At 43.8% G+C, this 17,305-nt stretch overlaps 1 protein-coding gene across 2 annotated transcripts in view; it reads left to right on the top strand.

Annotated features, from left to right (window-relative positions):
* The first annotated feature begins 273 nt into the window (after positions 1-273).
* LOC115099001 (diacylglycerol O-acyltransferase 2-like) overlaps positions 274-17,305 on the top strand; it is a 98,208-nt gene continuing 81,176 nt past the window's right edge. For both annotated transcript variants that reach the window (XR_003858663.1, XM_029616215.1), the window contains exons 1-5: positions 274-410; positions 3,599-3,723; positions 4,474-4,564; positions 14,328-14,435; positions 15,769-15,839. Coding sequence is in view for 1 of the 2 variants with exons in the window: in XM_029616215.1 (XP_029472075.1) it covers positions 3,721-3,723; positions 4,474-4,564; positions 14,328-14,435; positions 15,769-15,839 (273 nt within the window). In the remaining variant the exon portion in view is untranslated. The remainder of the gene's footprint in view (positions 411-3,598; positions 3,724-4,473; positions 4,565-14,327; positions 14,436-15,768; positions 15,840-17,305) is intronic.

The raw sequence follows: 17,305 nt of genomic DNA on the forward strand, positions 1-17,305 counted from the left end.
AGAGGTTTGACAGTAACTGAAAATCATAGACAACAATGCAAAGACTGGGGATTTAAAAATTAGTAAGGCAGCCTGAAATATTCTTTCCTGATTTCTACAGACACCAAATGAATTTCAGTTTCAGAGCAGGAAAGGGCAGCCTTCCTGAAGGAGAAACGCTAGCCAATCAAAAGGCACCAGTCCATGACAGATGGGGATGCTTTAGAAGCTGACCAATCAGAAAGTGGTTTACAAATGGCATCATCCTGCACGGGGAACATTGATGGTGTCTTTCCTCTCTGTCTGCACTGCCTCTCATGTCTAAAGCTCCCAGCTGTTAGAATTTTAAAAAATATAAATCTCTTATCTGTAACCCAGGGATCGTATTTCTCCAGCACCATTCACCACCTCCTTTTGGATGGGAAGGACAGGTCAGTGCTTTCTAGAGGAAGCTAACTGCAGGTTGCCTTTATTTCTAAGGAATGTGAGAGCTGGATAGGAGAAGGAGGGAGTGGGGGGAGGCAGTGGTTTGGACACTGTGAATGCTGTTAACTCTTTGAGATGGAGATTTTGGTGCATTGATTGTAACCCCTGGATAACCCTAGACCCTGGAAAGTAGTATGCCCTTTTATTTCTCTGTCTGCGTGTCTGCAAGATGCTAGCAAGGATGCCTTAAAGCCAGGGAGGACTGGAAGCTGCAAGTCTGATGAAAAAGGATAAGAGATATTTATAGTTCAGGAGAGATTATCATAAATTTTTCTATTAACCCTTTCTAAAAGCTGAGTTCTAGAGGACCAGACTAAGATTCACAGATAAGAGAGAGCATACATTTTTAACTGCTGGTTGATGTTACATTTTTTTGATTAAAAACCTCTTTTGTGCTTGTGTTTACAGACTCTGGCATTTGTACAATAAATAGCGGGAGATGAGGGGGCAATCTGTTTTACACCCATCGTCATTTCAGCTCATGTTACTAAAATGGGTCAAGCACTGGTCCTCCAGCTAGCACATTCACCATGCTGCTCTGAAGTCGTGATTGCAGTAAATATATCGTAAACATCTGGCCCTGTTTACATAGTAAAAAATGGAGGAAATCAAATGATTGAAAATATATAAAAACATGGCTGTTCTATAAGTATTGAGGGCATTCTGCATCATGCATCTTTGATCCTTAGGCCAAAAATCTTTCAGTAGAAAAGGTTTCTGGGCTAAGGTGTGTGTTTAATTCTCGTCCCATGCAAATCTGCACACATGACCATTAAATCTGCCCTGGCTACACAGTCAGTCTCCACCTGTATATTCTTAGAATTTGGTGAAGAGGAAATACATTTTGTTTATGGTGTAAGAAAATAAAATTGCATACAAGTTAGTTTTTGGAAACTACTTTAAAAATATAGTGCATTTTTTGAACAATGTAATGCCCAAACATAAGTGCTACAGGCCTTATCTTATGCAAGTGGTATAGGTATGCTCAGGGAAACATTGTACCTGGGTTATGTTGCTGAGTTGTTTCTTTTAGTGTATACTGTTAGTTAGTACTCTGTTTGCCAAGCAATGTTGATAAATGAAAAATCCTCTTCCAGTATGCCCATGCAGACAAGCTGTGCTAAGGATCAGCGTTAGAGTTCTGATAGGTTCTCTCTAAGCTGGTGTATGTGACTCTAGTAGAGTTTTGTCAGTAGGAGGGTGGGGCATCATCACAGAATCGGTATTTTGTGCATCTTGGAGCACACCGGTGACATTCGGTATGGAGAGCTGTAATAATATGCCAATAACGCTGCAGCCAGTTATTACACCCAAATGCTTGTGTGGACTGTTAATTTATGACCTCAGGGGAGCAGGAAGAGATGTACATAACATGGCTACCAATATTATGTACAGATACATAATTTTATAGTAAATTAGGTGTAGTGTATATTATTTCTGTCCCCTCTTCTTACAGGGCCTATGTACTAAGCATTTTCTCCATAGATGCAAAATGGGAGAGAACCTTCAGTACATCTGGTTTGCAGAGAAGCAGTACTAAACTTTATTCTTGTTCCTCCACATACCTTAAAAAAGAAACATGAAAGGAAGGGGATTAAAATATACAGAATGTGCAATTTTTATACATGTATTTACAACTGATTTTTTGGATCTGTTAAGGTGAATGTGTGTAGCACTAGGGCTGAACACTTTAAATAACTATGGCCTGGATTTATCAAAATGCGGTAAGTACCGCATGAGATAGCAAAGGGGCGTGTTTTATGCTAATATAGTATTTATCACAATTTGCGATAATTACCTGTGCAAAGAGCTAAGTTAGTGCACATTGCGATACCATTTCAGATTCTGCGATAAGTGCCAAACCTGATGTATTTCCTGCATTCAACCACAGGGAGGGAGAGAGAGAGAGAGAGAGAGAGAGACTGGCCATAATATCATGGCCCATAGGCAGGTATTTGTATCCCTTGGGTAGGCCCACCTAGTAACTCACTCCAAGATGAGATTTGGGCAATGTTCTCTCAACCTAGCTTGATGGACTCTCTACCTGGGTAACATCAAGCTAGGTTGAGAGAACATTGCCCAAATCTCATCTTGGAGTGAGTTTCCTCACTCCGAAGGCCAGCTAATCTTCACAAGAGACCACTGTTCTGTTTGTAGGTGTCACGTAGCATGTCAAAGTGGCCCCTAACCCCCTACACATTTACCTAATCCCCACCTCGAGTTACTAGGTGGGCCTACCCTAGGGATACAAATACCTGCCTATGGGCCATGATATTATGGCCACTCTCTCTCTCTCTCTCTCTCTCTCTCTCTCTCTCTCTCTCTCTCTCTCTCTCTCTCTCTCTCTCTCTCTCTCTCTCTCTCTCTCTCTCTCTCTCTCTCAACGCCTTGTAGTGGTGCAGAGTAATAGCAATGTCATTTGAGGAGGCGTATCCCTGATGCAGAAAGTTCTAGAAACACAGACCTTTATCATTAGGGCTTGTTTGAATGCATTGTTCAAATCTATGCCAGTTCTGCCCATGCATGATGGCCCTCGCTAATTAAAGACATAAGTCGAAGGAAATGCAAGGAGAAAATTTGGATTTGAGTATTGCTAACTGACATCCAAACATATATATACTGGACTTTCTTCCATGACACAGTGCATTATATTGTATTAAGTGAAATTCTTGATCTCATAAACTTTCATTGAGAAGTGCAAATTAACAAGCACTGGAGAAAATCCTAGTGGGTCGGAGCCAAGTAGCTCCTGAACCAACCTGAATATCTTTGATACAAAGGGAGAAAAAGTGTGGCAGGTGCCTAGTCACCTGGTTTAGAGGTTTTGCGGAATGCAGGTTATAGGGAACAATGAATTCTGGTTGTACTGAATCAAGTTAGACTGGATCACTAGGTAGCCTGACAAACTTGCAGTTAGCCCATGTTGCTGCTGTAGCTCGGAAGTGCTGTCATAGACAGGACCCATGAGTGCCCTGCCATTGAGTGGCTGGTGAAGGATACAGAATCCAGGACATCCCATTTTGGAAACACGCTCAGACTCTGCCAGGTGGTGAGTCTTCGAGAAGGACTTTGTTGTACCTCCCTGTATACTTTGTTTTGGTACAAATGGAAGGTTTTCTTATATTTCTTACAGTTGTGTTCCATGAACAGGCACTCAATGAAGCCGACTGCGCAGGTTTTCATCCATAGACTGACATGACCACTACAGCTTGATGAGCAGGCAGGGTCTCATCGCTGTGAGCAATTACCTTTCAAATGGTGAGTACTTCTACTATTGCAATGATGCCAAAGTTCAAGGACAGAATTAAGGACATCTGGCTAAATTTAGCTGGATAACTACTTCTGCGGGCACCAGGACCAGACCTCAGGGCTGGGACCAGGATCAGGCCTAGACATTGGTGCCAGGACCAGCCTCAGGACCCTGCCCAGGCCTTAGCATCAGGACCAGGCCTCAGGGTCAGACCCTGGCATCAGGACCAGGCCTCAGAGCTAGCCCCAGTGCCAGGCTTAGATCTTTATGCTGGGACCAGGCTTCAAGGCAGGTGCTAGGCCATGCCTGAGACTTAGCAATGGGACCAGGCTTCTGCACCATGCTCCAGCGCCAGTCCTATGCCTTAGGACCAAAGACAAGCTTGGCACCAGGCCTGGGCCTAGTCCTTGGTGCCAGATTGGTGCCAAGGCCTGATCCTGTCAGAGGCAAATTTTTTAAATTAAAATGCAATAAATACAACATTTTAGGGTATTTTTAAATATCTTCATAGTAGGCTTTTTCAGTGTGTTCCATTCAGAATGAGAAGAAAATGGCCTTTTTCTTTGCATTTTTTTGTATTTGATAAAAATGAATGCATATCCCTATGATATACTACCTTCTCCAATTACTCACGAGGCAGTTCATACCAGTAAAATCATAGGATAGGCAGAAAACACAAAAATCATAACCTGCTCTAAATCAGCCCCATCATTTGCTCAGATTTTTGTTAATGTAATTTTCTGTGATCACTGTCACAGGGGACCACGGTAGAGGAGAAGAACATCGGGCGCAGCCAGCAGCTGCAGTTGCTCAGCGTGCTGCAGTGGATTCTTACATTTCTTTTATTAGGTAAGCGGTGTCACAGAAGGGCTGCAGTGATGTGCAAGCTTTATTGTACAAGGTGAACAATTATTAATCATCAGATGTTGCATGTCAGATTAGTTCTTTGTGTGTGTGTGTGTGTGTGCTGCACGTCTTGATGAAGCATTTAAAGATGGTTCAAAGTACTAGGCAAGTAATTGTATTCTAGATAGTTCAGTATTTTAGATAGTTCAGATGGCAGTTTGTCATTCTCTCCTTTTCTGATGTGATTTTTCATTCATTCCTAAACTTGTGTTAAGAGTACAGTTTTTTTATAAATCATTTACATGTATGTAGATAAAAGAACAATGAGCGTTCTTTTGCCTACATTTTTGTGGTGGCATTTCCAGGGTGGGGTTAGGCCAGAAGCGACAAAAAGTGCATAGCTTTGTGTTTTCAAAACTGCTCACATTGAGGGTAACTTTGAAACAACTGTGCGAGGCAGCATATGTGCGAAGATTTACAATAGTATTTTATAACCTATGCATATCATAAAATAAGCATGTTTTTAACCCTGAACATATGCACACAGTATGCTTGCGCACAAATACATGCAATGCATTGAAAATGAGTATTTCGAGGCATTGAACGTGAGCACTTTTTCTACCTATTCGCATGCATATTTTATGCATGAAAATCAACTAGGGCGTACATAAAACCCAATTTATATAAATAAGTCAGCATATTTTAAAATATGTATGCGTAATTAAAATTAACCAGTTTAGCAATTACCCCTATTCGTCCCAGTCCTTCTGCAGCTCGAGACCCACCTGCTTCTTCAGCTGAACTCCCCACAGTCCTCCCACCCAGCCATTAATATGCAATAAGCAAGTCTTAATATCAATTATGACAGATAATTAGCAGGTAAATTACCAAACAAGTAAATTACCAAACAAGTTTCTTTTAAAATAGCAACTTACATGCATAACTGCTGGCTCCGCCCAGACTGCCCCTTTTTACACATCTGTACGTGTGTTGCGGCTCCGGGTCGGCCCCGGCCGCTCCACTCACCTCTGCGGGGTTCCGCTCCTTCCCAGCCCTCCCCGGGCCTCCGGGGGCCCGTACCGCCACGCTCCCGGCGTCCCCACGCAGCGCCCGGGCCTGCCTCAGCTTCCTCCGTGCTGCTTCCGCGCCGCCGGAGCAGCCGGCGTCCTGCCGCGGCTGGCTCCGCCCCCTAGGGGCACGCGCGCGTCTCGGCCCGAGATTTAAAGGGCCAGGCGCGGGGAACCTGCCTCCTCCCTCCAGTGACGTCAGACGTGACTGGGCTACTTAAGCCCTGCAGTCCCTCTCCTCAGGGCCTTGCAACAAGGTTCCCAGGTTCGTCCTCCTCCCAGTTGCTGTGTTCCTGCTCGTCGCTTGATCTTCTGGTTCTCGACTTTGGATTGGCTTGTGGTTCTTCCTGGTTCCTGACTTCAGTTTGGCTTCGGTGATCTTCTGGTTCTTGACTCGGTCTGGCTTACGGTACTCCTCTGGCTCTTGACTCGGACAGGCTGACGAGGATCCTCTGGCTCTGGACTCGGACTGGCTGACGACGATCCTCCGGTACCTGACCCTGGCCTGGTGAGCAACGACTCCGTCGGTAGAGATCTCCTAAGTCCCAGCGGCCGGGTTCCTACGGGCTCCTCCCGGGGGGACACCGGCTTCCAGGGTGAATCTCCTAAGTCCCAGCGGCCGGACTCTTATGAGCTCCTCTCGGGGGAGTACCGGCTTCCAGGGCGAAGATCCTCTTCCACCAGGTCAGCCTCTTCTCCTGGCCCTTGGTCGCATAGGGCCCTTCGTGTCTTCCTCTCAGCTGTCCGCGAGCCCGCCTTCGCCGCCTCCCGGTTGGAACCGGTGTCACAACCTCTCTAAGGCATTCCATCTTCTGGTTCCGATCGGCCCAAGGGTCCACGAAGCTAACAGATTGTGTGCGAAACAAAGCATTAGGGTAGATTTTATAAATTTGCGCGAGCGCGTACTTTTGTTCGTGCACCAGGCGTGAACAAAAGTACGCTGGATTTTATAAGATACACGCGTAGCCGTGCATATCTTATAAAATCCGGGTCTGCGCGCGCAAGGGGGTGCAAATTTGTGCAACTTGCGCGCGCCAAGCCCGGCGCGCGCTGCCTGTTCCCTCCAAGGCCGCTCCGAAATCGGAGCGGCCTCAGAGGGAACTTTCTTTCCACCCCCCCGCACCTTCCCCTCCCTTCCCCTACCTAACCCACCCCCCCGGCCCTATCTAAACCGCCCCCCCTACCTTTGTTGGCAGATTTACGCCTGCCAGCGGGCTGCTGGCACGCCATCACCCGACCCGGGGGCTGGTCCTGAGGCCTTGACCATGCCCCCGGGCCAGCGCCACGCCCCCGGTCCCGCCCGAACCGCCCCTGACCCCGGACACGCCCCCTCCCCGCCCCTTTTACGAAGCCCCGGGATTTACGCGCGCAGGGCATTTAAATTCAGGCCCATTGCGTACTTTTGATTTTTATAAAATATCAATTATGTGAGTATAAGCTTCTTGCGCGTACATGTAAATATAGGCGGTTATGTGAGTACAGCCGCCTGATATGCTAATTTTTACATGCAGAACTCTTTGAAAATTCATCCCATTGACTTTGCCAAAAAATGTATCCACAGAAAAAGCAGGTGCAGAATTCTGCATTTATTTTTTCTTTGGACAGTTTTCAAAAGGAAAGTGCACACATATATTCCTCTGAGAAATGGTGCTCAGTCCATGGATGCAAGTACCTGTGGGCTTTGCACCTGCCCACACCATTTTTAAAATTGTTCCCTCAAAGTTGTTGAAAATCTCCCCCAGTTAGCCACTCACACGATTATTAATCTGTATAAATGTGAGTGCCACCTTGCTGAACCCTAACAGAATCACATGCTGGCATTGCAGAGATGCAGAAAAAGCATTAATGTAGCAGAAGGGGATGAAGAATGTACTCGGGAAAGGAGATTTCTCAAAACAGGCTGTGGCCCTAATTAAAAAAATGAATCGTACCTTTTTAATTCCAGGAAAGTGTAAAAAGTTAAGAAATAAAAGAACTGAGTCAAAAAAAATAGAAAGGAGATCCAGGCATAAGAACTAGAAAAGATGCAGTGGAGCTGAGAAGCAGGCAAGTATGTATTATGAGGAATCTAAACCAAATGTGGTCCCCTGAAAGTTATGTGTAGGATCTCGCTCCTTGACATAGTGTGATTTCTGCTCCAGAAGTGGTGGAGAAATGCTTCAGGAACGAGAGGAAGGGGAACCATTTTGAAATTTGAAAATTTTTATTAACACACAAGATCACTTCCAACACTGTGTAGTCATAACATTTGTAAGACAAACAATGATACAACTGTACCAGAAGAAACAAATGAATAGTCATCTCGAAATCGTCTCAACATCTTTTCTTTTCCCCCATTACTCTCCCCCTACAGCCTAAGCCCCAAATCTTCCCCCATACTAGAATTATCCAATGTCATACTCCCAATACGTCTTTAACCACATGCTAATCAGCCCATCATCAAATTTCCACTTCACATTCTGCTGCCACATTTTCTCATGTTTGGCAGTTTGTTTCCTCTTCATAGCCGTAAGTTTACTTATATAATACATCTTATCTAATCTTTGAATGATTCCTTGTAAAGAAAGAGTTTCAGACTTTCTCCAAAAGTATGATATTTCTCCCCTGGCCACCATAGCCGCTTGTTGAGAAATATACAAGACAGTATCACTCTCCTCCATGACTGGTACATTCAAAAGGAAGAACAACGGGTCCCTAGGTACCGTTGATCTCGATGTCTGGAAAATTAATCTCCCAACATCGTCCCACATAAGGGCAACTTTTGGGCAGTCCCACAATCTCTCCAGCACTTATCATTCAGAGTGGGAAAGAGGGAGTGAAGCCTGACAGGTGTTAAATACCATCGAAATAGTACCTTATAGCCGTTTTCCACAGTTGAAGCAGAAATAGAGCCCCTTTTAGAATATAGAAAACACAAATCCCAAGTATTTTCCCCCAAAGATACATTCATATCCTTTTCCCATACAGATATGTGATGGCTAACATTTAAGATCCCTATTCAGTAGGCCACAAAGTCTAGATATCTCTCTGGTCACCAATTTGCCTTATCGCAAAATCCTTCAAACAAGGATTTCCCTCTCTTCAATGCCTCTAACACCTCCCCTTGTTTCATGAAATGATGCACCTGAAGATAGAAATAATGATCTGCCTGCGAAAGACCAAATGTTGTTTTTATCGACTAGAAATCTAGCACCTGCTTGCCGTCCCACATTTGTTCTAACCTATTACACCCCTTCTCCTTCCAGTTCTTTGAAGTTGCAGACATCCAAACCTGGGAGGAATTGTTTTTAAAACACAAAGATGTTCTGTGGAGTAATTCTTGTCCCCCAATAAACATGCCTTCCACCTGTCCCAAATTTTTAGCGTCTACTCTGTGCTCGGGGACACCTCAGTAGGCAGCATTCTCGTCTTTCCAGGAAACCAGACTAGAGCATCTGGTGGTATATGTAGCATAGATTAAGAACATAAGAAATTGCCATGCTGGGTTAGACCAAGGGTCCATCAAGCCCAGCATCCTGTTTCCAACAGAGGCCAAACCAGGCCACAAGAACTTGGCAAGTACCCAAACACCAAGAAGATCCCATGCTACTGATGCCAGTAATAGTAGAGGCCATTCCCTAAGTCAACTTTATTAATAGCAGTTAATGGACTTCTTCTCCAAGAACTTATCCAAACCTTTTTTGAACCCAGCTACACTAACTGCACTAACCACATCCTCTGGCAACAAATTCCAGAGGTTAATTGTGCGTTGAATGAAAAAGAATTTTCTCTGATTTGTCTTAAATGTGCTACTTGCTAACTTCATGGAGTGCCCCCTAGTTCTTCTGTTATCCGAAAGTGTAAATAACTGATTCACATCATCTCGTTTAATGCCTCTCATGATTTTAAAGACCTCTATCATATCTCCCCTCAGCCGTCTGTTCTCCAAGCTGAACAGCCCTAACCTCTTCAGCCTTGCCTCATAGGGGAGTTGTTCCATTCCCTATGAGGAAAGGCGCTATCCACCTTTTATTCCCCACTCCCCTCTGCCATTCTAAAATAATTTTTATTTAAGCTGCAACATAGTACCACAATAAACAAGAAACTCCCAGTCCCCCCCCCCCCCCCTATTTTTAAGCACGTTCATCACTTTACTGCTCACCCTCAGCGGTCTTCTTATCCATATGAAATGAAATAATTTGCATTGCCAAAGCACAAAGCAAGCTTCCGATATAAATACTGGGATAGTGTGAAAGAAATAGCTAAGCCTAGGTAGAATATTCATTTTTATAGCGGCCATTCTACCCAACCTGGACAGGTCTCTCCTGTCTCACCTCTGAAGGTCCCTTCTATGTTCTTCCACAAAGAATCATTAATCAAGTTAAATAACCCTTCTAGAATAGTACCAATTTTACCCCTAAATATTTCACTTCTGACTTTGCTATTTTAGAAGGAAACTTCTTTTTAATGATTCCCATTTGCTCGTCCAAAAGAGCAATATTCAACAGTTCTGATTTTTCTGCATTTACTTTATAATCTGAGACCTCACTAAACTTTACCTGCTCCTACATCAAAGGTGGTAATGATTCCTCTGGATTAACAACTGTAAAGAGCACGTCATCCGTAAACATAAACATCTTGTGTTCCTGATCTCCCATCTTCAACTCCTGGACTTCACCTATCCTGCAAATTCTAGCTGCTAGAGGTTCCAAATAGAGCGCAAATAATAAGGGGTAGAGCAGGCACAAAAAATTGTTCAGTGTCCTTCAGATCATTGCTAATGATATCCATAGCTAGATACATGTGAATTATCCTGATGCAGCTATGCAAAACATATTGACCATTCAAATTTGTCTCTTGAGATAGGATCCTGTAGAAGATCTCTCATAGTTTACTATCTCAAGAGACAAATTTGAAAGTGTAGGTTCCCTCTGCAAGACCTATTCTCTAGATCTTCAACCCATTCTTTTAGTAAAAGATTATCTTCCTTCAGCAGTCTCTTCTCTTGCTGGGCACTCTCCCATACAGCCTCCTGCTCATCCAGTCTTATTTCTGTGGCGTCTATACGATCTCCCAGCTCTGCACATTCCCTCCGTAGATCTCCTACTATGGAGCTGATTTCTTTTTCCAAATAGCTCATATTGTTTCTGAGCTCTATAAACCAATTTTCATCGAGAGATCGGCTCAGCTGCCTGTTTCACAGATGTTGCTGCAGGGTCTGCATGATCATCATCACAGCCTGCCTCCTCATTGCCACTTTCTCCTTCCATTGGCTCGCTGATTTTTTTTCACCCCACCGGATTCGAATGAAAAGTGTTTCAAATTGATCTTTTTTTTTTTTTGCGCATCAATATCACAGGGCTGACTGGAGTTAAATCTCCTGATTTGAGGAGTGATAAGTAGCTTGATTACCGTGTTATTGGAGGGTTTCAGCTGGTTAGGGTAGCGAACTTAGCCTTCAGACGGCCATTCCCTCTCGTGATGTCACTTCCTCTGTGTACCATATTGGTACATCTGACAGTGCCAAATACTGTGATATAACAGCCAATGATCCTACTTGTAGTTAGCTGGCAAAAATAACATAAATTGAAAGAAAGCTGCCAATATGTAAAGTTTGCAGCCATTTTTAATCCCTTTACTTTGTTGGTAACTCCCTGTAGGTCAGGAGCACTGGAGTCTTCCTGATATTTGTGGGCACCATCACATGTAGCAGAATCTGAAATTCTCTACCTCTTCCCCCCACTATTTTCAGGTGAGCGAAGCCTGAAAAGGTATTGACAGCTCCAGAAGTGCAGGTGTGTGCACAGAAAACATGGTCAGTTCTGTTCATTTCTTTTGTTTTTAGTTCATTTTTCTCGAAATATTTTTTTCTTTGGATTTTTCAAGTTATTTGGTTTTGGCAACTTGTGCACGCAAATTGCAATTTATGCATGCAAGCTGCCGAAAATGAATAACCTGCGCATTTTTTAAAAATGTTTTTAAGTTGCATTTTTTTAGTGATTCAGTCTAAAATGATTTTTCTATGCGACATGCACAGATTTTCTCAGCTTATCAGGCAGAGACTAGAAAGGAAATTCCCTCATCAACTATGTAAGATCTTCCCTCTAAATGGTGACATCTAGCAGCAGTTTGACAACACTTGAATATTCAAAACATAGCCAGCTATCTAAGTAAACCGAATAGGCTTATCCACAGGGGCAGTTCTATAATGAGGCAGGGTGAGGCAGCTGCTTCACGCGGCAAACTTTGGAAGTGACGAAAACTGATCCCCCAAACTCTCCTAGTGGCCGCCTCACTCTGCCACCAAAACAACAAAGGACCTGTGGGATAGTCCTGGGGGAATTCCCCACTCCTGCTCAGCAGAATCAATTCTGCGCAGAAAATGGCAAAGATGGAGGAAACCCTGGCAATACCACGAGCGGAGCACGTCCCATTCATGGCAAAGATGAAGACCCCAGCATGCCAAGAGCAGAGTATGTCCTGCTCGCGGTGGAGATGAAGGCCCCGGTGAGAGTGCGTGTGTGTAGAGGGGATGTGTGTGTGTGTATTGAGAAAGATTGCAAGTTGGGGGGGGGGGGGGTGAGAGCATATGTGGGGGGGCACAGAGGGTCGGCAGAAGGGGGCGCCATCTCATCCCTTGCCTCAGGCAGCAGATCGCCTTGAGCTGCCCCTGTTTATGCAGCTAGATTAGATGAGATATTCGGCTGCACAGCTATGTTACTTAGCTGGATAACTGTTACTAAATTCCTATACCTTTATTATAAATCCTACTGCAGTGTATATGCCTTAGGCATCCCCACCTAAAACCTAGATCTAGAAACCAAAGTAAAGCAACAAAGTGTAACATTTATACAGTTTCCAGATTGAAATCCCTCTGCTGCCTTGGCTCTGAGCATGCTGGGGAGGACAGTGATTGAGTAATAATTATGATTCCTGCTCCATGTCTGCTCCCTGTCTGCTGGATACTCCTCCCCCACCCCAGGTCACAGGGCACTCTACTCAGATCCTCCTTTGATTTCACATGGAACCTGCTGCAAAATATTGATTTATTTATTACATTTTGAAGTCACCTATTCTGTAAAAAGACCATAGGTAGAGTACAATAAGGGTGTGTGCGCCAATCTTTACAGATTAATCTTATCATTCAGTATATCAAAGAATCTGGATTTTCCCCTTTGTCCAGCCTGCAGATTATCTGCACAGCTCTGGAGCCAAGCTCTGCTTTCTTCTTGGGATGATGAGATTATACTATCCTGCTTGCAGTATTTCATCACTGTATGCATAGAAACTGCAATGCTCCCTTTTTCTTGTTTTGGAACTGTCAGTAGCCAGATTTCTTTTTACCCTAGAAGTCTGCGTGTATATATATTTCTGAGGTAATGTAATTACAAGTGTTTTGTCATCCTGTTCAGATGAAAGGTGCTTATATAAGTGTGAAATATTATTAGCCTATAATACTTGATTATTATTTTCTTTTTATATCTGTACATAGAGAGGGAGATTTTCAAAGGCATTTTCACAGATAGAACAGTGCTTTCCCTACAGAAATGGCTTTTCATAAAATTGTGGCTATCTAGTAAGCATGTCACAAAGAGTGGTGGACCATTGGCAATATAGAGTGCAATAATAGTAATTCCACTGAACATCAATTTCAAGGCCTCTTCACAACTATTACAGCTAGCAGTACCGGCTTAGTAAGCCTTCAGCTTGCTTTACATTTAATCATATATCTTGACCCTTTAATTATGGAAGTACTATTATATTCTCCATTGTCATAAAGTAAAGTTGCACACGTGTGTCCTGTGTGCATGTACATTTATCCGGATTGAGTAGAGGCATTCCTGGGGATAGAACTGGGGAGGGGTAGGGACTTCCATGCCTACGTTTGAATTTCAGAACATATGAATGCTAATTTCCTTGAAAAGTTCCTGTGCCCGGATTAACAGATGCAGTTGTATGCAGGTAGTTTTGGTATAAGTTTACTTTGAAAATTTGGTGTAACTTAACGGGCGGATTTTAAAAGCCCTGCTCGCGTAAATCCGCCCGGATTTACGCGAGCAGGGCCTTGCGCACCGGCGCGCCTATTTTCCATAGGCCGACGGCGCGCGCAGAGCCCCGGGACGTGCGTAGGTCCCGGGGTTTTTGGAAGGGGGCGTGTCGGGGGCGGGACCCGATGACAGCATTTCGGGGGTGGGACTGGGGGCGTGGCGCCGGCCCGGGGGCGTGGTCCAGGCCTTCGGACCAGCCCCCGGGTTGGAGCACGGCGCGCCAGCAGCCGCTGGTGCGCATAGATTTACGTCTGCTTCTCGCAGGCGTAAATCTACGGACAAGGGTAAGGGGGAGGGTTTAGATAGGGCCGGGGGGGGTGGGTTAGGTAGAGGAAGGTGAGGGGAGGGCAAAAGAGAGTTCCCTCCGAGGCCGCTCCGATTTCAGAGCGGCCTCGGAGGGAACGGAGACAGGCTGCGCGGCTCGGCGCGCGCCGGCTGCCCAAAATCGGCAGCCTTGCGCGCGCCGATCCAGGATTTTAGAAGATACGCGCGGTTATGCGCGTATCTTATAAAATCCAACGTACTTTTGTTTGCGCCTGGTGCGCAAACAAAAGTACGCGAACGCTCTTTTTTTAAAAATCTACTCCTATGTGTATATTTGCCAGCTTTCTTATGTGGGCTGTTAAAAAATTCCCCCTAAAATCTTATATTAGGTTTATTTTCTTTAAAAAGGACCAAGCTGTGTTTTTCTGGTTACCTGTCTCCTATTCACATGCCTGTGGCCGCTGCTCGTTCTGTACTGCATATGGTGGATAATAGACTGGAAAACCCCTGAGAAAGGTAAGAGAGTTGTAAAGTACATTTTAATATCTACAGTTTTGGAAAGAGTTCTTTGTATGTAGAGGGAGAGTGGTAGAGAGAAACGTATACATGGTTTCATCTATACTGTTAAGAAAAGCTGTTGCAAACTCACAGAAAAAGAAGAAAATCCATTAACAGAAAAATAGATTTAAAAAGTTACAAGGTCCCTATTCAGACAGCCCGGATAGCAAAATTAGCCGGATAAACTTATTTCGCTAGCTTTAGAGGCATATGCAGTAATGTAGCTGCACTGTTGAATATAGCTGGCCATCTTTAAAGTTAACCAACTAACTCTAGCCAGCTGATTTCAGGGCAGCTCTTTGGCCTGACCAGACACAGCCGGCTAACTCAGCTCCTCCCAGTTATGCCCCAGAACGCCCCTAAATTTATCCGGCTAAACTCTAGCACCCTAACTTATTAGCCAACTCGAATTTAGGCAGATATGTGCCCAAATATTCATTTGGCCGGCTAACTTCTGATTAGTTAGTTTTGAATATGGACCTGTGTGTATGTACGTATTTTCTATATATATTATTTTTTTCATGAATTATGAAACTCTTCCCCACCTGCTGCTGCTCCCTCCAGACCATTGCAGCCGGCCGCCCAGTGCTGCCGCAGAGTTCTGTCATTGAAAGTAAGCAGGCTGACATTCCAGAGCCACTTTTTTTTTTAAATCGGTCGGTGCTGCTGGAGGATTGGGATAAAGCGTCAGGTTTCGGTGTTGGGAAGGGTAGTGGGAAGCTAAGTTATGTAGAGTGTTAGGGATTATAATTATACAATGTATTTATTTTCAATCTTTACTATTTTCTATTTATTTATTTTGTTTCTATTTTTCTTTAGTATTATTATTTTTATCTTTATAATTTGAAGTTGTGAACCGTTTTGGTCGGATACTCTCCGTGAAAATCGGTATATAAAATGTTTTAAATAAATAAATAAATAAATGTTGATTGAGGAAAAAAAATCACAAGAAGACTGTAGGTAGATCTTTTCTGAACTATTGTTAAAAAAAAAAAAAAAAAAGGAAAATTAATAGATAGGGATTTTTTTTTCCCCTAATAGTGTTCTTTCCAGTTTTATGAAACTCCTTTTCTCCTTGTGAATGGTCGCACTGCAAACTTGAGAGCCTCAAGTTGCCTGCAGCAGTAGCTGTTGCTGCCAATTGCTAGAACACACCTGCTTGTTTTTTCTGGTTTGGTTACAATTTTGTCTGTCCCTAGAGAATGAGCTGGAGTTCTCCTTGCATTTCCCCAGTGACACCCACATCTTCCCTCCGCTTTCTGTTCTAAAGAGCATACAACGTCTCTTCCAGGTGGAAGGAAATCACAGTGGATGAGCCAGTGGGCTGTTTGGAAGCACTTTAAAAATTATTTTCCCGTCAAGGTAAATATGACCTAGCTTTTTCATTCTTTTGGCACAATTCCTTTGTGTACATATTTTTCAAATTGCACTGCTGGGGGACCTACAATAAATACAGAGAAAAGAAAAACACATTCCAAAAAGTTAAGTTAACTTTAAAGGTGCAAGAATAGCCCGTCCCTGTTGGGAAGTGAGTGGTTTATGCATGCTTCTTTATATCTTTCTTTTATTAGCCAATAAAAGAAATAATTTAAATTAAAAAAAAAAGAAAAAAAAAAGAAAATGTCAGATTTCTGATAAATGATAAGTTCTGTGGAATGAAAAGCAAGACACCACACCAAGCCATGCTGATCATTCATGCCCCTTTCTGCATCATCGCATGCAATTAACTCTCGCCTTCAAATGCGTTTGGAGAATTAATGGCAGGTTTGGTTGTTCTAACAGAATTATTTATAAATATATATATATATATATAAAGGTAAACTCAAATTGGCGGTTGTCTCTTTTGAAAAACAGGAGGGTGTGCCTCGATAGTACTATAATACTTAACAGGAAAACCAGGAACCCCACACTTCTCACAAAGAGTAAAAAATCCAGTTCATATCCTCACACCAGCAACCAAAGTAGTGTGGCGGTAATTACATATATCACCAATTAGGTGAGGTAAATTGCAATCATTACTGGCAAAAAACCCGACCCGAATTACTAAAGCTATAACCATAACCTAATTGTATTATTGTGATCAATAAAACTGAATTCCATGTATGTATATTAAATCCCATAGACGGTAACTTTGAAAAAGTTGCACGGGTACACATGTACGCGCGTACGCCAGCTCGCATCCAGAGACGTGGCTGTTCTATAACATACGCACGTATATGCGTGCAATTTTAAGTGGACGCACTTACACAGTGGGGGGGATTTTAAAAGGTGGCGCGTGCCCACGCCATTGCCAGTTCCACCAGTTCACACTCAGCTCACCCAGTTAAGGGACAGCTCTTTCCCTACCCCCGCTAGTTTAATGGTCTCCATTTTCCCCGTTAGCCCCAACTCGTAAAACCCTGGTGACTAGCTGAGATGTTTTCATTGTCTTACTTCCACGCCATCCATAGCAGTAGTACAGGTATGCGGCAGGGAACCCCGGCACATGCCTGTGGGTGTAAGTATTTCCGCGCACGTTTCTTGGTCTTCCCCCAGTATGCCCATACCCCACCCCCTTTTAAAAAAAAAACGTTTGACTTGTGCGTGTAGCGTGAGGTGGGCGCGTACACAGGCGGCTTATAAAATCCGCTGCTTGCGCGCCCGCCTGACATGCGCGCCTATCTCCCGGCTTTGGCACACGGAGAGCTTTTAAAATTCACCTTTTACTTTTTAAACACAATTCAGCCACCTAAGATCAGAGGCGCCTTTTGGTCACAGAGAGCCATTTTGACCCCAATGCATAATTTTTCTGCCTGCCCAGTTGATATTTCGTTTTTATCCACCTCGTT

Source organism: Rhinatrema bivittatum, chromosome 9, assembly GCF_901001135.1.
Source record: "Rhinatrema bivittatum chromosome 9, aRhiBiv1.1, whole genome shotgun sequence".
Classification (NCBI taxonomy): domain Eukaryota; kingdom Metazoa; phylum Chordata; class Amphibia; order Gymnophiona; family Rhinatrematidae; genus Rhinatrema; species Rhinatrema bivittatum.